Source organism: Staurois parvus, unplaced genomic scaffold, assembly GCF_062004578.1.
Source record: "Staurois parvus isolate SC_StPar_1 unplaced genomic scaffold, SC_StPar_1.0 ptg000019l, whole genome shotgun sequence".
In the NCBI taxonomy this organism is placed as follows: domain Eukaryota; kingdom Metazoa; phylum Chordata; class Amphibia; order Anura; family Ranidae; genus Staurois; species Staurois parvus.
In genome coordinates this window covers 14,718,137-14,743,568 of record NW_028317815.1, presented here as the reverse complement: position 1 = coordinate 14,743,568, position 25,432 = coordinate 14,718,137, and the positions used below count along the sequence as shown (strand labels likewise).

The 25,432-nt window shown below is 39.8% G+C and overlaps 1 protein-coding gene across 6 annotated transcripts in view; it reads right to left on the bottom strand.

The window, feature by feature from the left end:
- The window catches only part of LRRK2 (leucine rich repeat kinase 2), a 362,321-nt gene that overhangs the window by 206,051 nt on the left and 130,838 nt on the right, over nt 1-25,432 (bottom strand). For all 6 annotated transcript variants that reach the window (XM_089685047.1, XM_089685063.1, XM_089685038.1 and 3 more), the window contains 4 exons: nt 18,166-18,324; nt 5,031-5,146; nt 3,943-4,006; nt 1,837-2,054 (listed from right to left, as the gene is read on the bottom strand). In XM_089685047.1, coding sequence (XP_089541173.1) covers nt 1,837-2,054; nt 3,943-4,006; nt 5,031-5,146; nt 18,166-18,324 — 557 coding nt within the window. The remainder of the gene's footprint in view (nt 1-1,836; nt 2,055-3,942; nt 4,007-5,030; nt 5,147-18,165; nt 18,325-25,432) is intronic.

Here is a 25,432-nt window from a genome sequence, read left to right as displayed (position 1 = left end):
TACCACAAAATGGCAAAGTGAAAACAGAATTTTAGAAATATTTGCAAATGTATGTAAAAGGAAAATATGAAATATCAAATTGGCTTAAGTATTCAGACCATTTGCAAAGACACTTGAAAGTTAGCCCAGTTGTCACCCATTTCTCTTGATCACTCCTGATATGTTTCTACACCTTGACTGGAGTCCAATTAAATTGAATGGACAGAATTTGTAAAGACACACACCTCTCTATAAAAGGCCTTACTGCTGACAATGCATACTGTATCAAGAGTATAAGCCATGAGGTCAAAAGGAACTGCCTGCAGAGCTCAGTGACATGATTATTGCAAGGCACAGATCTAGGGAAGGCTACAAAAAAAAAAAAAAAAACACAACAACAAACAAATCTACTGCACTGACGGTTCTCAAGAACACAGTGGCCCCCAGAATTCTCAAATAGAAGAAGTTTGGCACAACCAGGACTCTTCCTAGAGCTGGTCACCTAGCTAAACTGAGCAATCAGGGGAGAAGGACCCTAGTAGAGAGGGGACCAAGAACCCGATGGTCACTCTGACTGAGCTCCAGAGATCCTGTATGGAAATGGGACAAAGGTCCACAAGGAAAACCATCACTGCAGCCCTTCGTCAACCTGCAGCCCTTCAAAAACACAAAAAAGCCTGCTTGGAGTTAGAAAAAAAGCAACTGAAAGACTCTCAGACTGTGAGGAACACGATTCTCTGGTCTGATGAAGTGAATGTTGAACCGTTTGGCCTCAATTCTAAACATTACGCCAGGAAGAAAGCAGACACCGCTCATCACCTTCCCAATACCATCCCAAAAGTGATGCATGGTGGTGGAAGCATCACGTTGTGGGGGTGATTTTCAGCAGCAGAGATTGGGAGACTGGTCAGGGTTGAGGGAAAGCTGAATGGAGCAAAGTACAGATATATCCTCAATGACAACCTGTTCCACAGCGCTCAGGACCTCAGACTGAGCCTAAGCACACAGCCAAGATAACACAGGAGTGGCTTAGTGACAACTCTGTGAATGTACTAGAGTGGCCCAGCCAAATCCCTGACTTGAACCCTATTAAATATTTCTGGAGAGACCTGAAAATGGCTGTTCACTAATGGTCCCCATCCATCCTGACAGCTTGAGAGGAGGTGTGCAAAGCTTGTTGCGTCATACCCAAAAAGACTTGAGGCTGTAATTGCTGCAAAGGGTGCTTCAATACAATACTGAGTAAAGAGTCAGAATACTTGAGTTCTAGTGATATTTCATTTTTTTATTTTTAATAAGTTCACAGACATTTCTGAAAATTCTGTTTTCACCTTGTCACTATGGGGTACTAAGAGTAGATTAACGAGAAAAAAAATACTTTAAATGACTGAAGTATCAAGCAGCAACATAACAAAATTTTAAAAAGTGAAGGGGGTCTGAATACTTTATGAACACACTTGTAAATGAATAAAAGCTAACCATCGTAAGCACTCCTGGCAGTGATAAATGGCTTGTTTTAGACCTGTAACTGCTACTTTGTGTGGACAGCTTGGTCTGTAAAAGCGGAAAAAACTGACTTACTGGCTAGACCACAGGTGAAAATATAGGAAAAAGCCTTCAAAATTTAAAAACGAATGCAGCCACCAACATCCTGTCACGAGGACACTAACAAAAAACTGAGGCATGATGTTTGCGGTTAGGGTAATCATGTGCTGGCCAGTGTTCATTTCATCTGTAGGCGGCAGTATAACCAGTCTAAGACTTCTAAGAATTCCTGTGTCCCTCTATGGACAAGAAAGAAATGATGATTTGCTGATAATAAGGAATTACTTCTTGTTTTGAACCACATTTCCTTACCTCACAAAGAGACTTTGGTAAAGACGTTAATCTGTTCTGCTGAAGCTCAATTTTCTCAAGGCGTTCTAAATGATTTGCAAGAAGAGACTTTTTATTTATTAGGTCTATGTTTTCCAGGTCATTTGCAGACAGATCTAGTGATTGAATGTGCTCTTTTTCTGTCAGTGAAGATGAGCTATCAGTTCGCTTCATATGTAATGGAAACCTCAGCGCTAAACCTATAAGAGAAAAAATTTACCCAGCAGAGTAATATAAAAGAAAAAAATGTAAACAGTAATGAACATAGTATTGTCAACAAAACATATATATATATCTGTCAAAATATCATCAAGATGAGAAAGAAAACCCTTTGTCTAAAGCAACGTTCACACTGAACAGTCAGCTGCTGGAAAATTAAACAGCAGAGGTTTAACTGTCGGCAGCTGTCAGTTCCACTTGCAGTAGGGGGTAGTGTGTAGCATGATTTGTCACATCACACAGCTCTTTCTTTTCTTTTTTAATTTTTTTTATTGAAGGAACTTTATTTGAAGTGCAGAAAAGTGACACTTCATTTATGCCGCTGTACAACAGCAGATATACTGTGCTGCTGTACAGCCCTTGCCAAAAGTTCTGAGAATGACTAAAAATATAAATTTTCACAAAGTCTGCTGTTTCAGTGTTTTTAGATCTTTTTGTCAGATGTTACTAAGGTATACTGAAGTAAGTGTCAAAGGCTTTTATTGACAATTACATTAACCACTTGCCCTCCAAAGGATTTACCACCCCCCCCCCCCCTTTCCTGACAAGGCCATTGTCTGCAATAGGGTGCTATGCTACTTTAAATGACAATTGCGCGGTCATGCCAAACTGAACCCAAATGAAATTTATTTCCTTTTATCGCCACAAACTGAGCTTTCTTTCGTTGGTATTTGATCAGCTCCGCGTTTTTAATTTTATTGCGCTATTAACAAAAAAAGTGACAATTTTGAGGGGAAAAAAACTATATTTTTGTCTTTTTGCTATTAAACCTGTCCGGTGAAAAAAAAAGTTTAAAAATCAAATTTCGTCATAAATTTAGGCCAAAATTTATTTTGCTACATGTCTTAGCTAAAAAAAATCCAAGTACATGTAAATTATTTGGTTTTTGTGAAAGTTATAGCGTTTAGTATACATGACTAAGGCAGTATATACTGTATAGGAATACGGCGGGCATTCTGACACTGGGGGGGAACTAACTGTAGTTGTTGAACATGGAAGTCTTTTTTACCTTAATGCAGAAAATACATTAAGGTAAAATAAGAAAAAAAACAAAAAAACTTATGCCTTTACAACTACTTTTAGAAAGAAATTGCATGATTGTTTTTAATGTTGATCAGAGCAGAGTTCCAGCTGAAAAAAAAAAAAAGAAACTGTAGCTGCTGACTTTTAAAATACAGCCACTTACCTGTCCCTCAGTCCAACAGTGTCCTCACCACCGCTGGTTTCACCAGCAGTCTTCTCTCCCTAGCGCCGGCATCTTTAGTGTGGGCACCTGGCTGTGGCAGCTTGCAGCTTCACAGCTGGGTGCCCACTGTGCCTGCGTGAGAAGCGCTGCGCTTTGTGAATGGCCCCGTAGCGTAGTCTTCTGTGACTTGTCACGTGTCCCAGAAGACTACAGGGAGGGAGGGAGCAAGTACAACTTCTGCTTCTGGTCACCTAGGCGATCGCAGCGGAAGTGGGAGCGGGTACCTGTCAAATTCGTGTACCCGCTCCCTAAAGGTGCCAATCCTTAATGGGGAGTGGAGGACAAAGCAGTAAACCAGAACTTTGCCTTTGCTATACAATAAGAAATAAAATACACAAGGATAAAGCAAAAAAGGGCATGCTAAAATACACAACTTGTTTTAAAGGATTGTACTAAGCCATTTGGATGTTTCCCCCTTTACCCATGGGTAAGCTCACTAGAATCTATTCACTAATATTGTAATCACAAATGGTTTGCAATGCCCCAGATCTTTCCATCCATTACATCACTGACCCTATTTTTAAAGTTAAATGCAACTTGAAGTTACAAAAGGTATAAAAATGTACATATATGGATAAAACAAATGGTAAAAAAAGGTTTTAAAAATATACACAGCCACCCACTTGGATAATCAAGGCTAGCAAATTCTTTTCTGCGACGAATAACAGATTCATCCCCAAATGCACCCTGTTAAAGAGAACGCAAATAGGTAAATTTGAAACAAAAACAGGCATCTGACTCAACAAAAGCAAGCAAAGCAACTTCAAGCATCCAGATTGAGATATACAGAACTTGCAAGTGACAACAGAGATGTAAGCATCAAAAGTGTTCATATTTACATGCAGCTCTGCAACAGTTCCCTTTTGTTAAACAAGTATAACAAACCATTCACCATGGCTGTGTGTTTTATCTGCTGAGTCAGTGACATGGAGATGGAGGCCCCAGAATTAGAATAAGGATAGACAAGCTTCTCACCATCTAGCGTTACATAAACCTCTTCATGAGACCAACCACCACCAAAACCAACACTTTCCTCAGGGATCTGAATTAATCTGTCATTGGCCAACTTTTTTCTATATACTTGAAGAATGCATTAGAATGTACTAGGGTTGGATGAGGGATTCTCCCACAAAGGTCATGGGAAAGTGAAAAATAAACAGCATGGACAGGTCTATTCAAAAAGAAGATGATTTGCTATGTTATAGAAAGACTGAAAAAATGTTTGCAGTCAGGTATTGCATTTCATTCCAAATGTCCCCAAAATATTTGCAACTCATTCCTGTGGGGGTGTTTCTTCAACAATTGTTAAAATGTGGTGTACTGCCAGCTGTAAAACAGATGGTAAATAGTACTTTTTGTAAGAACTACAGAAGTAACAAGACAACAGGTGCAAGTTCTCTTTCTCTGCTTTTTACTCAGCTGAAAGATACTTCCTTTAGTGAATAAAGGTTGTTCTGAGAAAATGTTGCTACGACTTCTACTGCAGGTAGCCATTAAAAGACATCACATTCAGCCATTTTATCTGGACAAAGAATAGCATTCTGGATCAACAACAGTTCTATCAAAAAAGTATGCAAACTTTTCAGCTAGCACTGCAAGAATGCATATATGTCCTGCAATGCAAATCAATATGAAGTGTACTGTAAGCATTCTTTAATTTCATAAGTAAAAAAATTATGCAGGGTAACCCAAAATATGAAATATAGCATACCAGTGAGTTAGTTTGTCTTTGACCTGATGTTATGTGATTCAGCTTTGAGTTTTCCTTGTGAATGTCAAGATTGACAAATGAGAGAGACTTTTTCACTGGAAACATCCCGTCGCTACCTTTAAAATAAAAATAATAAAACTTTGATCATTGTTCCAAAAAATATTCCTATTAAAATTAGACATGCAAGTTTAAAATTTAAGTTAGGTCAGTAAAATGTCTGCTGAAATGTACAATTAGGAAATACATTTTGCAATACTTAGCTCTGCTTAAGAACACCCTCAAGTGACATGCCGATTCATAGATTTTAACACTCTAAGCCAATGACCGAGCACAACTATGTTAATAAAACACATTAATTTTCTATGACTTTCATTTACTGCATACTTGTTGTGGGTCAGTGACTGAGTGCTGGTTCACATACAGTTGTGTTCAAAATAATAGCAGTCATACATCACTAACCTGATCAATCACTGTTTTTGGTAGAAATGATATTTCTACATGCCAAATAATTTACTCATGACATGCATGCTGCTGATTCTGTATAATTGAATCACTAATTGAAAGGGGCATGTTCAAAATAATAGCAGTGTGGAGTTCTATTAGTGAGGTCATTCATTCTTTGAAAAACAGGTGGCAATTATTGCCCTTATTTAAGGAAGGAAGGCAGCAAATGTTGTACATGCTGGTTGCAGTGCATTTCTCTCTGAAATTCTGAGGAAAATGGGTCGTTCCAGACATTGTTCAGAAGAACAGCGTACCTTGATTAAAAAGTTGATTGGAGAGGGGAAAACATATAAAGAAGTGCAGAAAATGGTAGGCTGCTCCGCTAAAATAATCGCAAATGCTTTAAAATGGCAAAAACTACCGTTCGAATGGATAGAAGAATAGCCAAAATGGCAAGGACTCAGCCAACAATCAGCTCCAGGAAGATCAAAGAAGGTCTAAAGTTACCTGTGAGCACTGTTACAATTAGAAGACGCCTATGTGAAGCCAAGCTATCTGCAAGAAGCCCCCGCAAAGTCCCACTGTTGAAAAAAAGACGTGCTGAAGAGGTTACAATTTGCCAAAGAGCACATTGACTGGCCTAAAGAGAAATGGCGCAATATTTTGTGGACTGATGAAAGTAAGATTGTTCTTTTTGGGTCTAGTGGCCGGAGACAGTTTGTCAGACGACCCCCAAACACTGAATTCAAGCCACAGTACACTGTGAAGACAGTGAAGCATGGTTGCGCAAGCATCATGATATGGGGATGTTTCTCATACTACGGTGTTGGGCCTATTTATCGCATACCAGGGATCATGGATCAGTTTGAATACATCAGAATACTTGAAGAGGTCATGCTGCCTTATGCTGAAGAGGAAATGCCCTTGAAATGGGTGTTCCAACAAGACAACGACCCCAAACACACCAGTAAACGTGCAACATCTTGGTTCCAGACCAACAAGATTGACGTTATGGAGTGGCCAGCCCAATCCCCGGATCTTAATCCAATAGAAAACTTGTGGGGTGACATCAAAAATGTAGTTTCTGAGGCAAAACCAAGAAATAGAGAAGAACTGTGGAATGTAGTCCAATCATCCTGAGCTGGAATACCTGTTCACAGGTGCCAGAAGTTGGTTGACCCTATGCAACACAGATGTACAGCAGTTCTCAGAAACAGTGCTTATACAACTAAATATTAATTAAGTGATTCAGAGGAAAGCAAAATCTTCAAACATTTTTCAGTTTATATAGTGAATGTTTGAGTTTTTAAAGAAGAATACAAACACTGCTAATTTTTTGAACAGTCTAATATTCACTTTTATTCAATTTTTTTTTTAGAGGAGCAACACAAATTTGATGTATTTTTCTTCACGTTTTGATTTGGAATAGAATGTGTAGTGTTCCCAATGCATTTGTGTGTATGGAAATATAAGCTATTAGAAGGATTTTGAGCTTTATTCACTTTTTCAACACACTGCTATTATTTTGAACACAACTGTATATGCAGATGGGGATGTGGTTTGAACCACATCCAATCCGCATGACATGTGGAAACACATTACTTCCTATGGTGCCTGTTCACATATGTCCGGTGCACTGGTGGTGAGGATTCAGTGCGGTTTTAAAAAGAGTCATGTCCAATTTTCCTGAGCCAATCTCGTCCTGAACTTGATGTAAACCTGACATGAACAGCTACTGTATCAATTAGCTGTGGAACCGGAGCTTCAATCCGCTCCACATATGTGTGAATCAGCTCTAAGTGATACAGTCAAAAAACTAGCAATTGAAATGGCATTGTCAATATTTTCCTCATGACAGATTTATTTTGCCATTATGTGAAAAACAAAAACTTTTTTGTCTGAGTATAGATCGGTTTGCCTCAATCATGTTTAAATCAACTTACTGTTGACTGACTCATTACCCCTACTGGAAGTCCTTTCCAGGCATCAACTGTTTTTTCTGTTAAAAGAAAAGTTCACCTTTGGGAAAGTTACGTTCAACCTGCTTTTCGGGTGGACCATGTAACAAGTTCCCAATGCTGCAGCCGCTGCCCAATTCCCCCCGATCCCCCCCCCCATGACAGAAGTCCAGGGGGAGAAATACCCCGTACAAGCTGTCACTTTTTGAATACAGCACAGCCGTGCTAGGCTCCGTTCACATGGTCACGTCATTCACAGATACACTGACAGATCTGCAAGAGACCTGCATGGTACCAGTGATGTTCTGATCACTAGTGCAATGGTTCACAGGCTCCTGCAAGCAAAAATAAATGCACATTTTTTTTACCTGTCTTTTATTATTTATGTTCAAATGGCAAACTTCTTCTTTAACCACTTGCCTACCGGGCACTTTTACCCCCTTCGTGCCCAGGCCAATTTTCAGCTTTCAGCACTGTCGCACTTTGAATAACAATTGCGCAGTCATGCAACATTGTACCCATATGAAATTTTTTTTCACACATATAGAGCTTTCTTTTTGTGGTATTTAACCACTTGCCCTCCACAGGATTTACCCGCCTTCCTGATGACGCAATCTTTTGCGTTATGGCGCTGCGTTTTTTTTAACTGACAATTGTGTGGTCATGCAACAAATTAAGCTTTCTTTCTGTGTTATTTGATCATCTGTGCATATTTTATTTTTGGTGCTATAAAAATAAAAAAAGACCAACAATTTTGAGAAAAACACAATATTTTTGACTTTTTGCTATTAAAAATTGTAAAAATTAAATTTTGTCATAAAATGTAAGCCAAAATGTATTCTGCTACATGTCTTTGCTAAAAAAAAAAATCCCAATACGTGTAAATTAATTGGTTTACGTGAAAGTTATAGCATCTGCAAATGGCAGTATATATGACTATGGCAGTATACATATAGGACTTCGGCGGGCATTCTGACACGGGGGGGGGGGGGGGGGGGACTGACTGTTACTGACATCCACACACCGCCACCATCCCCAGTGACACCAATACAGGTAGAGGAACTGTTATGGTAGGTAACTGGTAGGGATAAATGGTTTTCAACATTTTTTACAAATAAATATCTGAAAAGTGTGGCGTGCATTAGTATCCAGCCAAATTTACTCTGATACCCATAACTAAAATCTAGTGAAACCAATTGCCTTCAGAAGTCACCTAATTAACCCGTTTTGCAGCGCCATATAGCAGAAATACTGCACCGCCATTTGCGGCCTCGGCTGTCAATCATCAGGTCCCGGCCGGTGATCACTCGCCAGCACCCGGTAATCGCCAAGTATCTCCGACGGGGCAGAGACCTGTATGTAAACAATACAGATCTCTCCCGTCAGCTCCCGCACACTGCTTTGTATGTATCCACATAGCAGAGCCATAGAAAGCAGTGTGCTTACAGTGAAGCACACACACAGCCCCTATAGTGAAACAGCACACAGTTAACCCTTTGATTGCCCCAGATGTTAACCCCGTCATGCCCAGTGCCATTAGTACAGTGTCAGTGCTTTTTATTAGCACTGATCACTGTATTGGTGTCACTGGGATGTCAGTGACATCAAGTCAGTTCCTCCCAGTGTCAGAATGCTAGCCGCAGTCCCACTATAAGTTCGCTGCCATTACTAGTAAAAAAAAAAAAAAAATCCCAGTATATATACCACCATTTGTAAACGCTACAACTTTCACGTAAACCAATTAATTTACACGTATTGGTATTTTTTTTTTTTTACCAATGACATGTAGCAGAATACATTTTGGCCTAAATTTATGACAAAATTTGATTTTAAATTTTTTTCTGGAGGGCAAGTGGTTAATAAATAGGGTCCACCTGTGTGTAATTTAATCTCAGTATAAATACAGCTGTTCTGTGAAGATCTCAGAGGTTTGTTAGAGAACATTAGTGAACAAACAGCATCATGAAGGCCAAGGAATACACCAGACAGGTCAGGGATAAAGTTGCGGAGAAGTTTAAAGCAAGGTTAGGTTATAAAAAAAAATATTTCAAGCTTTGAACAACTCACAGAGCACTGTTCAATCCATTATCCGAAAATGGAAAGAGTATGGCACAACTGCAAACCTACCAAGACATGGCCGTCCACCCAAACTGACAGGCTGGACAAGGAAAGCATTCATCAGAGAAGCAGCCAAGAGGCCCATGGTTACTCTGGAGGAGCTGCAGAGATCCACAGTTCAAGTGGGAGAATTAGTCCACAGGACAACTATTAGTCGCGCACTCCACAAATCTGACCTTTACGGAAGAGTGGCAAGAAGAATTGTTGAAAAAGCCATAAGAAGTCCTGTTTGCAGTTTGCGAGAAGCCATGTGGGGGACACAACAAATGTGGAAGAAGGTGCTCTGGTCAGATGAGACAAAAACTGAACTTTTTTTCCTAAAAGCAAAACGTTGTGTGTGGCTGCAAACTAACACTGCACATCACCCTGAACACTCTATCCGCACAGTGAAATTTGTGCCCATTCTTCTTCACGCTCTAGACGAGCAAAGCTGGTAGAGACATACCCAAAAAGACTTGCAGCTGTAATTGCAGTGAAAGGTGGTTCTACAAAATATTTTCTGGGGGGGGGCTGAATACAAATGCATGCCACACTTTTCAGATATTTATTTGTAAAACATTTTGAAAACCATTTATCATTTTCCTTCCACTTCCCAATTATGTGCCACTTTGTGTTGGTCTATCACATAAAATCCCAATAAAATACATTTACGTTTTTGGCTGTAACATGACAAAATGTGGAAAATTTCAAGGGGTATGAATACTTTTATCAAGGCACTGTAGCTTACATACTATTGATGATAGACTAACTGGCCTGTAATTTCCAGAGGTCTTTGCCCTTTTTTAGATATTGGTACCACGTTTGCCTTTTACCAATCAGCTGGGCTCATTCCAGTCTCTAAGCTGTCCATAAAGATTAAGAATAACGGTCTGGCAATAACCTGACTTAAGTTCTTTGAGGACTCTTGGGTGTAAGCCATCCGGTCCTGGTGATTTATTAATGTTAAGTTTGTCGAGTCTATTATGAACACTGGCTTTTCTTAGCCACAAGGGTACCTTCTGTGACATGTTACGGACAATACAGTCATGGTTGCTAAAACCCTTCCTTTCGTTTGTAAAAAACTGATGCAAAGAGCGCATTTAGTATAGTTGCCTTCTCCTTGTCATTTGTAACGAGCTTCCCCTGATCATCTTTTATTGGGCCAATATGCTCTGAACTTGCTTTCTTATTGTTAATATATTTAAAAATGTATTGGGATTCTTTTTTTACTCTGCTCTGCTATGTGCCTCTCGTAGTCTATTTTAGCTGCCCTGATTGAGCTCTTAAAAACTTTTTATTACATTCCTTGTTCTGTTGGAATGTTGACAATGACCCTTCAGCCTTATATTTCTCAAAGGCTTTTTTTTTACCGTTTATATACCTTTTACGTTAGAGTTTAGGCATCCAAGTTTAACCTTAGCTCTTTTATATGTGTTGCCCATTGGAATGCACTGGCTAATACCTTTATTTTAATATGTTCTTAAAGCACTCCCATTTTTCTGCAGTGTTCAGTGTTTCTAGAATTCAATCCCATTTTACTGTCTTGTAGTATTGAGCGCAGTTTAGAAAAGTTTTGTTCTCTTGAAATTAAGCAGATGAAGTGGGACTTTAACTCATTTTTGATGCCAGTGAGAAATTCAGGGCTTTTCCCGCCAGGTAGGGAGGAAATCTCAGGAAAATGGATCAAAAAGGAGAAGGCCCAATTGAGAGATATAATGAAGGGGGTAAAATTGAGATCACTCAAGGGTTTGGAAAAGGATGAGGGAAAGATATTAACCAGGATAGATAGTTGGAGGTATAATCAATTAAAATGTTTTGTTGGGAACTTGCCTAAGCCTTTGAGACCTAGGAAAGATTGGAATTTGTTTGAGAGGTTGTTGGAAGCACGGGGAGATGGGAAGCACGCCACGGCTAAAATATATAAAATCCTCACGGAGTTAGATATAGGGGAAAGAAAATTAAGGATTATAGAAAAATGGGAAAGAGATTTGGAGGAGGAGATAGAGGAGGTGAAACAGAAAAAAATATTTAGACTGGTCCACAAGAATGTAAGTACACGAGAGGTGGAAATTAATTATAAATGTTTGATAAGAGGGTATATTACACCAAGTATAGAGCACAAGATGTGTGGGGAAAAATCACCTTTATGTTGGTGGGGATGTGGAGAGATTAGCAAAATGTTTCACATATAGTGGAAATGTCCAAAAATATAAATATTCTGGAGAAACGTAGTACATCAAATTAGAAAGATTACAGAAATAGATATTAGCTTGGACTCCGGAATCTGCCTTCTACATAATACAGAATTATCAGTAAACAAATATAAAGAAACAGGTATATTGTACTTTGTAGCTAAACGTCTGATACCAAAGTTTTGGCGTAAGGCAGAAGCTCCAAAAGAGGAGGACTGGATAGATAGAGTGGACCAGATTGGGAGAATGGAGAAACTGTATTATATACAAGAAGATAGGTTAGAGACATATTACGCAAAATGGAATAATTGGGAAGAGTTTAGATCGAGGGTAAATAGAGTGGAAGACGAAGAGAGAAGCAGGATGGAAGGGGGGGGGGGTGATTTAGTTAGCGGGGGGGATGGGAGAAATAAGGAAATATGGGAAATGAGTGTTATATGTTTTGTTTTTAAGAGAATGTAAAAATTTGTGATGTGGTTTTTATCTTTCCTAATATTTTGAAAACTAATAAATATTTAAATAAAAAAAAGAAAAGAAATTAAGTGTTTTTTTAACTACCCTCCTTTTACTATGGTTTACTTTAAATGTGATTACCCTGTGATGTTACTCAAGTTGTCCTTTTGTCCTTGATCCTGAACCTTATTCAAGGCCTTTCTTCAAGACTGTACATAAAAGTTCCTGAAGTCTCCAATGATACATTTTATCCCTCATTATTCAGTAGAGCAGGTAAAAAGTAATTATGTGCAGTTTGCAGTAACCCACATCAGTCAAAAAAGAAAAAAACTGGCACAAATACTACTCATAAGAAAAAAAAAACCAATAATATCTATGTCTGATATTGTTGCCAATGAGTTCAAAACCTATGTATAGTAGCCAAATAAAAAAAAAAATAAAATCATCCTAGAACCCAAAAGTCACATGCACAGAAGTTTCTTATAATGCCTCCAGGGTTTGCCTTATTACAAACTGTCCAAACAGGAAAAAAACCCAAACAATGCATAGCAGCTCTGTTCTGATGATTTGGAGATTAGGAGGAGAAGAAATAACACAAAAATAAGAGGCATCCAACTGAAATCCTGACCATGAACCAAACCACCAATGTCATTAAACTGGATAGAGTCCACAGAACCTCATGTCCTCTACAGAAAGATGCAACAAGATTGCAACACATATCTATACAGCATCCACCAATATGCTGTTAAAGAAAACATAATGAGCAATGCCTGAGAAATGGGAAGTCTGGAGGTGGGACATCCCAATCCTGGTGCCAAAATGAATACTGAACCACAAGACACCTCATCTATTGCAATGACTGAGGGAAGTCCAGGAGGCCTGTCTTTGACTTCTCCTACATGCTGGCAAGCACACACCAAGAGACCCATGTTCGAAAGCCACACACCCTCCCCCAGAGCACTCTGGACCTTGTAACTTACAACTGTATAGACTGCCCTGTTAACCCGAGTGCACTGGGTTAAATATATGGCCTACCTGCATCCTTTGAAACAGTGCACAGGTTTCCACTGTGGACTTTTAACATCTCCTACATGCCTCCCATGGCGTTCTGAGGGTTTCGACCCTATAAAGCACAGCAAGTGGTTATGCTGAGAACATGATCTCTGTTCACATGCCACGTATATCTATACTATTCCACCCTGGAAGGTCATCTTCCTATTAAGGCTCACACCCGTCAGACGAAGTAGCGGCAAATGAGACCATTTTGGAACCATTCTTATTCTCAATCTCATACAACACCTGGTAGGATTGCCCCATGTGCTGCTGCTTCCTCTCTGGCAACTGTAACACAATATTGAGCTAATACACAAAATTCTATACCTTGATGCTGTGTGTGCAGGGGATGTCACGCTACTACTCTCACTTACGCTGAGCTTTCCAAAGTCTTTAATGAGTGAAGGATCATTCTGGATGGCCCAGCTCATTACTGGCTATAGGGGGGAGTTCTCTCTGTGTGGGATAGTATTGTCAGTGGAGAAACTGCTCTCAGTTAGAACCACTACAGAAATGATAGCATGCTGGTGATCTGAATTGCTTGGAGTACAACAGAACAGAGAATTCTGTAAAAGCGAACAGCTTTTTTTTTATGGATGTAAGATCATGCACACCATGGTGGCAATGCTGTATAAGTTAGCCTACACACTGTTGCCATCAGTAGCAAGTAGGTCCCAATAATGAGCAAGATCAAGAGGTATTTTTTTCAAATTTGAAACATTTTGGAAATAAAATGGCACATATAGTTACACTAATTTACTAGAAAGGAGGTTATAATGTTTTTGGGTTTACTGACACCTTAAACCTTTTCTTACACAAAAAAAGAGCTTCATCCTCACTCTGCTTTTAAATTTAAAGGATAAGTTCACCTTTTGGACAAAAATAAACGCACATTTTTTGGCAGGTAAAAAAAATGTGCATTTATTATCCAAAAGGAGCCTGGAAAGTACTACACCAGCAATCAGTAGATTGCTGTCGCCATGCAGGTCTCCTGCAGAAATGTCAGAATATCTGCTTGCCGTACGGGGTGTACATGCAAGCAAATATTCTGACAGGAAGCTTTAATGAACTACCACAGCGCTCCACAGCGCCGTGGTAGTTCACTGAAAACCAAAAGCCCACAGCCACTAACGCTGTTGGGACTTGCAGTTCATTCATTCATGGACGTCCGTGAATGAATGACGTGGCCATGTGGGAGAATCCCCGCACGGACGCGCTGTTTTCAAATTTTGCAGATAGTATGGGGAAACTTCTTACCGTATTATCTGTCACTGTGAGGGGGGGCAGCAGGCACAGCTGCAGCTATGGGAACATGATACATGTTCCACCCTAAAAATGAGTGGAACATGTAACATGTTCCCAAAGGTGAACTTATCCTTTAAGCAATCTGGCTATCCATTGAGCCTCAAAATTCATTACAGCAAGTCAGGAGCCCTGGGAATTTTCACTTCTCTTCACTAGTAAACACCTTAAAAGATAACTGCCCATTTAAATGGGCTTCATTTCATATACAATAATCTGCGATCTTCCATACCAGACAACTTGGACAGGGTCCTCACCTTTAACCTTTTTCTACAAAATCAAACGATCACTAAACACCTCACCAGATGGAATAAATATGCCACAACAACATACTTTAGGACTGGTTCTGAAGCTAAAACGTTTTACCTTAAAAACATTACCTGTAATAGGATAAAAAATGTTTTAGGACTTGCTGTGCTTCTCTTCCCCTCTAAACATTTACCTCACTTCTGAATCAATCCAGTGCTATGCTACTTTTCTCCCTCTTCACACACGGACTGACAGGCAGCAGTGATAGCCATTGGCTCCAGCTGTTATCAATCAAATCCTGCTGGGAGGGAGCAGGGGACAGGGAAGAACCGCACAGTGTATGTCAATAGCACACAGCCCGGCTCAGGATTGAGCCTGCATGTCTGCACCCATAGCAAGCAACTTTTTTTTTTAGGGCAAACGGACAGAGAAAAAGAGGAGTAGACAGTCCCGGTGGGCGACCCCAGATGAGGAGGGATTGGGCCACTGTGTGCAACACCATTGCACAGCGCATGTAAGTACAATATGTTTGTTAACAAAAGAAAATATGTTGCGCTTCACCCAACCAATCAGATGTGAAAAAGTGAGCTGCTGCAACTAATACATTTCCAATCCCAGAGGACGCCATTTTTGGGGAAACACGTCAGGCGGAGTTCTTGTGTGACGCCATTACACAGCGGCGTGCGTACTGAGTCCATGGCCGGGTGAATACATTGAATCAGTTACTGCATATTTTACTCACCTGTTTGTAAGTGTAATACTTTTTAATAAAAAAGCTGGTTTTAACATACCGCACCATGGGGTTTCTCTTGTTCAATCCTTCCTACTGCGATGAGTGGCATTTAATACCAGATTGATTTCTTGGTGGGACCGCATATCAATTTGTTGGATGCAGTCAGGCTTTTTCCAGCGATGGTTTCATTGTGAGAGTGCCAGCCTGGTGTCATGATATATATGCTGTTTGGATCTCTATAGTTTGGGGCTTGCTTGTTTCTTTTGAAGAGCACCTGATCACCGAAGCACTTTATTTGATATATTGCAGCATGGAGCACTTTCTTCACCATCTTATTTTTTTTATTTATTTTCATACAGGTATGTATATGAATTTATATATTATTTGTTGCACATTGTACTGATCAGTTTCACTGTAACATTTGGCACTTGTATATTTATATTTAAAGGAACAGGGCACTAAATATATTTTTTAATATGTTTGTTATATTGGTTAAAAATAACCCTTTTGAACCACTTTAAAATGAACATGATACCCTGTCAGTTTTATTTGCTGCAGACCTTACCAATTTGCCTTCGCTCTGACTTCTTACCAAACTGTGCTATAAACCTCTCAATTTCATCTGGGGAGGGAAAAAGCTAGACTTGGATCAGTGCTTAAACTGTCTAAACACAAGAGTGGTCTTAGATTCTGGACACTATCAGATTCTATGTGCCACACTTGAAACAACTCCCCAACTGGTGTAATCATTCTAATCTAAACTATTTTGAACAAATCTTTAACCCTACCCCACTCTGGCCTCCTGTGATGACACAACCACTGCTAACCCTCCAAATTAAAGTCTACCCCCTCAACACTGCCCTGAAAATAGTCCATTCTATCTTTTGGGGCTTTGAGATATCTTTAAGCTGTCTCCACTCACGCCTGTGTTGAGCTCAATGGCATTCCAGCCAGGAATACAAAGTCCCTACTTCAAATGCCTTTGCATGAAGAGTGTGTTTACGAGCCTACTACATTTTCTTCTGTAGGAGCATTCCACGCACTCAAACACCTACACAAGAGGTCCTACCAAGATCAATATCCCTGAAGGATTTCCTAACTTGGCCACTACCTGCAATCTATTGCTACTCAGAATGCATACCACAGTCCTCCCACACTTTTATGATCAATTTTGGATGACGCAAGCCCCATCTGACACTCGTTCATTCCCTTCTAAGGCAATCTAACCCCCTCCATCTCCCTAACTCAAAAATAGGAAGGCTGAACTAAGTCAAGCTTCACATCTAAACACTCCATTATAAATTGAGTCTTGACCACCCATCCTTTATTATTTATGTCAATCAGGGACACTGTGGCTGACTGCAATGGTATAGTGACACTGTACTACTGTGGGATCAAGGACATTGTGGCTGGCTATACTGGTATGGTGACACTGCACTGTGTAGCTAGTGATCAGGTAGACTAGCTGGATTCACTTGCACACAGTGTCACCACAGCAGCCAGCCATTGTCCCTGACCACGAACAATGCCAGTACAGTGTAACCATAGTAACACTGTACTGGGATAGCTGATGATCATGGTGAAAACAAAACCAAAAAAAAAAAAAAAAAAAAAAAATCACATCTGATTGCTGTGATAGGAAACGAACACTGCCTGCAGCATGCAGCCTTTGTTTACATATGGAGTTAGTCCCCATACTCCAATATGTGATCTTCTGTATCCAAAGCAAGCAAAAGCTGCAGGAACAGGTGGCCGGATATATACACTCTCCTGCTGGATGGCAAGAGGTTAAACACAATAACTGGGTTATATGTAGCTACCATCAGGTGACTGGACAAACGAATGCTGCAGGAATATCCCCCTGTATAATCCCTCTCACTCACAGCTAGCTTCAGTAAACATTGCCAAAAGCCCCCCCCCCCCCCCAAAAAAGAAAGTCAAGCATGCTCAGCAGACTCCTAGAGCAGTTAGCACCTTAAGCCCAAAACTGGTATCTTAATGGCCTGAATGTCCACCTGGTAGAATTTAAATGTAAACAGAAATGCAGGTGGTAGCTTTGCACACTCAAGAAGAGATACCGGATGCTGAGAAGCCTATAAAACACTAAAACATCTGGTAAAATGTGCCTTAACAGGGAAAGAGAAATCCTAGCAGTGTTGGAGTGAGAAGCTTAGAGACCACTGCAGGAAAGTTCAGGAAGCACAGAGGGAACCCAATTTCCTAAAAGAGGAAGTAGATAAATAAACTCTCAGCACAAACCACGTCCAGAAAGTGAAGGGAAGCTTATTGGAACATTATAATTCAGGAAGAAAATGAGAGAGAAGCCACCATAGAAGGTAAAGTGTCTCCTAGTACAGTAGAGGTCCATCACCTAAAGATACTAGCAAGAAAAGCTCAGCCTATCTGAGAGTGGAAGGGATTATAAAATGTAAACTCCCTGCAATCTTATTTTTTGTTAGTGTACTATTACCTGAAGATAACTGCCTATAAAACAGTCATAATGTTTAAAGAGTCTGCCCCTACACTGTACAAATAAGAATATAAAGAAAAAGAAAAAAAATGAATGCTTAATTATAATAATGCAAACAAAGCATCCTTCACCAAATCATGAGAGGAAAATAAAAAGGAGGTTAAAACACTTTCTAGTACATTACCTTCGCTGTCTAGGTCATCGCTGCACGCAAATACATCTTCAAAACCATCCTGAGGGTATGAATCATCACTTTTATCAAGTAGGTCATCTAAAGAAGTCAAATCTGAAGATGTGCAGCCATAATAGCGTAAAATCTTCCTCGCTAAAACTGGCCCAAAGTCTAAAAATAAAAAATTGTAAAATATGACATGTACAATTGTACAAAGATCGAATATTTAAATTTTTTTTTATAAAAATCTCTCCCCTGTTAATCATTAACAAGTATCCATCCCCCACTATATGCATTTTACAGTGACTTATTTATCTTTCTCTATGCCTTGTGATATCTCAGAAGCTGCAGAGGTTTTCACTCTGCCAGAGTTGGGAGAAAGGATTCAAGAGGGCACATGTCCTGGGCTGACTGGCATGGGAAGGGCTTAAGAACCATGAAAATGCCAATAAGTCTCTGCCCTCTGCATTTACAGTGGACACTTATATGAAAAACCCCCCTAGACCCCACCCCCAGCTCACAGTTTTCTGCTAAGACTGCAATAACCAAGGAAGCATGGGCGAAAGCCAACTTGTCTAATATCACCCCTCTCTGACATTTACTACATAACCCTAAAAAGTGAAACCACTCACAAAGATGTGACCCAAAAAGACAAAAATTAGGTAGAGAGGTGAAGTCAAAAAAGAGTGCTGGCAGGGATAGGGAACTCGTCCTAGCTCCAAGCTGCAGCAATTTCAGCAGAAAACTTCCTTAAGCCGCACATCAAAGGCAGACTCATGTGCATGAGGTGAGATAAATGGCAGCCTCAGCTTGGACTCACGCCAGGCCATGCCCCTAAAGTTCTTCACTTTGCCTTTTGGAGCTTAATCATAATTAAGCTCCAAGGTGCGGAGTGAAATGTGTTGGAAGCATGGACTGGCTGGAGTCCGGGCTGAGGCGGCCATTCATCTCACCTCATGCACATGGGCCTTTGATGAGTGGCTTATGGATCCTTCCTTCTGACATCACTCACAAAAGAAGATTACAAAACAAATGTGGTCAGTAAACAAATCAACAACTGCATTTGGTGAAACATGCAAGAAGGAATCATGACAGCACATATTCCATAGTAGTTAACCTCCTTGGCGGTGTTCCCGAGTGTAGCTCGGGGTAGAATTTCTATTCCAAGAACGGTAACCCCGAGCTACACTCGGGCTTACCATGCAGCGTTCTCTGGGGGTCCCTGCAGCACTTACCTTGTCCTTCGCTCCCACGATGGGTCCCCTGCAGCGTCCCCGTCCATCTCCTCCGGCGGATGCCGGCATCTGGCTTCCGTGTTCCGGTCCCCGTGACGTCGGAACGTTCAGGCGGCGGAACCGGCGGGAAATTTTAAATTTTTAAAAAATGACATTTTTGCTGTCATTGCTTTTTCACTGCATTTCACATACATTTTGTCCCCACTGCTTTGTCCTGTGCCCTGCCTGCATTTTGACTGTTCTTTCAGCCTGGAAACCTAGAAAAGTCCATGGCGGCCAAAAAGCATCCCTTTACATCAAAAGCGGTTTTAGAATAGCGATAGTAAATCAGAACCACTTGCAGAATTGAGTGATAATGATTTGTAGGGAAATTCGTCATCAGACACTGAAAACGATTTTGCGACTTTGCTCAGCGATGTGCGAATTTGCCTCTGTATTTCAAATTTCAGTGTTTTTGGTTTGATTATATTATTGAATTAAATTTATTATTATATTATTATTTTTTATGATTATTTAATAAATTATAATTTATGATTTCGTGTTTCAAGTTTTATCATATCCGGAATGTTTAATAGACTCTTTTTCGGATAGATTTCAGTGAGTTATTCCTAAAAATTACAGCCTACAATTAAAAACTACATATTTCCATGCAAAAAAATGGTACCGCTTTCAGCACAAAATTCCTGACATGATCATACCGCCAGGGAGGTTAACTTCAGAGACTCCTGATTCCAATTAAAACATGTCCTAGAAACCCATGCTAACACAAAGAAACTGCATACCCCAACCTGCCTTAACACCTGTAAATATACAAATCCCTTTATATTATAAACTTTGACTTCAGGGAAAATTGTACTGCACAGGAAGGCACAATATAGTAACTATAAAGACATGGTGGTGGATTTACTGAAGGCAAATAGGCTGTTAATTTTGCAAGGAAAATGTTTTGCTTAGCGTAGTGACTAAGGTGAAGCCTTAGTCAATAAGAGCTCGGCTGACTTGCATCATCCAATTATATGCAAACAAAAATATTTTTTCTTTTCTTGTCTTTGCATGTGATTGAGTATTTCTTGCTAAGTGAATATTGTTTTAACACAAGTTAGTATATGTACCTTACAGGGACAAATTAATAAAATGCACACATTTTTCCAGCACATTACACTACAATTTGTAAAATTGTTATTTATTTATACTCCCATTTTCTAAAACCCAATAAAAAAAAGAGTGAACAAAAAATGATTAATAATATAGCGCCAACAGTTTACAAAGCATTTTAGAACATAAGGGCAAACAGTGCAATTATAATGATTGAGGAGCTCCATAAGTTAGAACAGGTGCATAAAAAGAAGATAGGTACAGATGTTTATCAGATAATTTTCAAAAGAGAACTAAAAGAGCTTATGGAACAGGAGTCGAGAAGGATACTCAATAGGGTCTCAAACGAAAGATATCAGTTGGGGAACAGACCTGGAAAGTATTTAATGAGGAGATTAAATGAAAAGAAATCTAAAACTTTTAAAAGAAAAAAAATAAAGACGGAAAAGGAGAAATTGTATATTCTACCACTGATATTGCAAACAGGTTTCAAAAATATTATACTAGACTGTATGAAGTGAGCCCCAGAAATGAAAAAGAAACAGAAGATGAAAGAAGAAAATCAGGGAGAAATATTTAAAGGGGGTGGGGTTACCAAGAATAGCAGAAGAAAAATTAGAGGCCCTAGAGAAAAATTATTACCCCGGAGGAAATCACCTTGGCCTTGAAGAAAACGGCTGTGGGAAAAAGTCCTGGCCCGGATGGATATACTCTGGTATACTATAAAAAAATGTAGAGATCTCATTGTCCCTAAAATGTCTGGTTATATGAATGCAGGAGGGGAGGGGCTGGAAATGAGGAAAGAGTCATTGCAAGCCTATATAACGATCATACTTAAGAAAGGGAAGGATAGCTCTCAGTGTGCCAGCTATAGGCCCATATCCTTATTAAATACTGACACTAAACTGTACGCTAAGGTACTGGCAACTAGATCGAAGGAGCTGATGCCGCAGTGGATACATCTGGATCAGGTAGGATTCATTCTTGGAAGAGAAGGGAGGGACATTAGCCTGAGACCATTGCTCCTCTTACAAAAGGCAAAGAGAGTCTGCCGACAATATTTCTGTCGATCGATGCCGAAAAGGCTTTTGACAGGGTCAACTGGGGATTTATGTTTGAAACGCTAGAGGCCTTAGGATTAGGGACCAAAATATTAAGGTGGATAAAAGGGTTGTATAAACGGTCCATCAGTGGTGGTTAAGGTCACTGGATCCCTCTCTGTTTTTTAAAATGCACAATGATACTAGACAAGTTTGCCACTTTCTCTTTTGTTGTTTATACTATCCCTGGAACCTGTCCTGGCGAGGGTAAGAAAATGTGTTTATATTGCAGGAATAAAGATAGGGGAAGTGAAGCATAAGGTGGCAGCATAAACATTTGATATGTTGTTCTATATTGTAAATCTTAGAATAAAGTTGCCCAATTTACTGCGACTATAAAAACAGTATGATGAGCTATCAAATCTGAAAATAAATCCTGCAAAGAGATCCTAAATATCAATATATTAAACCTAGAGAAGCTAAGTTTACAAAAAAGATTTTCCATTTACCTGGAGGGGAACAGGAGATAGGCTACCTGAGAATAAAACTAACTCCTTCAATAAAAGGCCTATACCAAGCATATTATATACCATTAATAAATTAAATAAAGGATGCATTAAAGAGACTTTTAAAGGAAAGAGCCTCCTGGATCAGTCGTATAAATCTGGCAATAGTACCAAAAATCTTTTATAAGTTTCACATGCTCCCAATACACTTACCAGGGTCTTTCTCTGGGATAATAAAGAAGATGATACTCAGGTTTATATGGACTAATAAAAAACCAAGAATTAGGTATGAGGTATCATGTAGGGCAAAAGGGAAGGGGGGTTTGGGTTTGCCTAATGTTAGGAAATACCATCTAGCGGTGTTATTATCACGAATAGTAGACTGGATATTTAATTCATATGGGTTAATATGGAAGAGATTTTAGTTAAGGCACAGTTAGAGAAGATTGTTTGGATTCCACATAAATTTGGCACATTGGATGTGAATATTAGTCCATTGACAAATAAAGTTTTAAGCGTTTGGGATAGAATATTTAAGCAAAAAGGATGGAAATATAATTCATTATTGACACCCTTGGTGGGAAAAGATAAGGATAATATCTCAGGGAAATGGATTAAAGATAAAAATCCACATTTGCGGGATATATTTAATACAGCAAAATTGCACACTTTTCAAGATTTAAAGAAGAAAAAAGATTTATTTTTTTACATTAGAGGAGTATGGTCAATTAGTTAATTTTGTTTCAATGCTTCCACAACCATTGAGGATGTCTGAGGATCTGTATCCATTTGAAAAATTGCTAAATGTGATTACAGGCCCAAAACAATCCACCTCTAAAATTTATAAGATCCTTATGGATATGGAAGGAGCTGATCTTCCCCAGTTCTGGGAAAAATGGAACGGAGAAGAGTTACCAGATGTGCGCATGCGCACAAATGTGCAATCGCGCCCAAATAAGCAACAAAGGAAGAAAATATTTAATTCAACACATGAGGTGATTAATATGAGCACAGTTGAAATGAACTACAAATGTATGGCAAGATGGTATATTACACCGAGTATGGCACAAAAAACAAGTAGAGGTTTTACCTTTGTGTTGGAGAGGTTGTGGGGAAAAGGGGACAATGACATATATATGGTGGGATTGCCCGAAATACAGGATTACTGGAAGGGAATAATACAATATACTCAGGAAATATGTGGGATTACTGTACAGAGGGACCCATGGACATGTTTATTTTATAACTTTGAGCCTTTAGTGAATCTGCATAAAAATAGGGTACTATACCATCTAATTAGTGCGGCTAAGGGCTTGATCCCTAAGTTCTGGCAAGCTCTAGATCCGCCACAAACAACTGATTTTTTAAACAAAGTAGAAAATATTTATAGGATGGAGGAGCTATATCACATAGAGGAGGATGAAATAGAAACATTCAGGAAAACGTGTAGTAGTTGGGTAAATTTTAAAATATCTAAAGGATACCTAGAGTTGGTCGGAGCTTAGGGAGTGAATTTAGAGAGGGCCCACTGGAGTAACCGAAAGAGAGGAGTCGGGTGAGAAGGGATATGGATATAGATAATCATGAGAGAAGATGGAAACTAGGTAAAAGGACGTGGATAGGGGTGGGATGGGGGGTTGGGTGATGTAAAATGGAATTTACAGTATATACATGTCAAGTGTTTGTGTATTAGGTGGTTTCTTTGCTTTTGTACTGGAAAATTCAATAAATTTAAAATAAAAAAAGTTTGGCTTTTCTTCCCCCAGATATACTTACCTAGGCGGATGTTGCTTCGGTCTGATCGCTTACTGGAGCACTGGGAAGTGGAGGGGGAGGGAGCAGCTGGCTCAGGATCTCAGCAGCTTGCTGAGAAGCCATCAGGTGTCACTCTGGACTCTGGGGTGGATCCCGACTTTAAAGTCAGGATCTTCCCCCAACCTGTACCAGCTGAGTGACGTCAGCTGACAGCGGACTGAAAACGGGTCACAAACGGATCACGGACCTCATCCAAAATGGCCACCGCTATACTTTCGGCAACAGCTGACGCATTTCGGCAGCCTTTGAAAAAGCCGTGATGACGAAACGCGTCAGAGGGGATGTCAGACATTCCCAGCGGCCATTTTGGATGAGGTCCGATCTGGTAACACACATTAGAAGGAGATCTGGTTTAATGAGAGACACACATTGTAATGGAATTCCTGTTAGATGGATGGCGAATAGAAATGCGATGCGCGCACACGCACGGCAAAGATTGGCGCCAGACGGACTATTTAAAGGGTGCCCCTGCCTGTGCTTAGTGCTGACTGGTCTTCAGCTGTTCCCCGTGTCCTGCTTGTTCCTGTTTTTCCCTTGTTGCTGACCCGGCTTGTTCCTGACTTGACTCTTATTTCCTCTCCTGCTTGATACTCGTTCCTGACCTCGGCTCTGCTCCTAACTTTGGCTTGCTTACGATTTGGTACCTCGCTGTCCGATTGATGACCCTGGCTATTCCTATGACTTTGCTCCTGTCTCCCATCCCAGCTTCCTGCCTTGCTCTGGTGCACGCCTGACAATCCACTATACCAGCTCTGCATATCGCTACTGTTCCTGAATCGGTGGTTCATCAGTCTTTTAAGATCTCCAGCTGCAAGTGCTTCAAGCAACATCTGTTGGCACACTTGTACCCCTGGTCCCTAGACACCCTCTGTTCCACTTCCAGTGGGGTCAGGGCTAGTGACACAAGTGAGGCCGACCTCATCATTTCAGTCTCCTATCAGGTACGTGACACACATGCTGATGATTACTCTGCATATGTAAGCACTTTTTTTTAACCTCCCTGGCGGTATGATTATTTCAGATTTTTGGTGCTGAAAGCGGTACCATTATTTTGCATGGAAATTTGGCGTTTTATATTGTAGACCTGTAATTCTTAGGAATAACTCACTGAAATCTGTCCAAACAAGAGTCTAGTAAACATCCCGGGTAGGATAAAACTTCAAACACGAAATCATAAACTATAATATAATAAATAATCATTAAAAATAATAATATAATAATACATTTAATTGAATAATATAATCAAACCAAAAATACTGAAATTTGAAATATTGCGCCAAGTTCGCACATCACTGAGAAAAGTAGCAAAAATTGTTTTCAGTGTCTGATGACGAATTTCCCCACAAATCATTATCACTCAATTCTGCAAGTCATTCTGATTTACGATGTTCTCTAGCTGGTCTAAAACCGCTTTTGACCTAAAGGGACGCTTTTTGGACGCCATGAACGTTTCTCAGTTTCCAGGCAATAAGAACAGTAAAAATGCAGGCAGGGCACAGAACAAAGGACTAGGGACAAAATGTATGTGAAATGGTTTGATACAGTAATGTTTTACTATGTGATTTTAGAGAATGTCACTTTTTGTCAT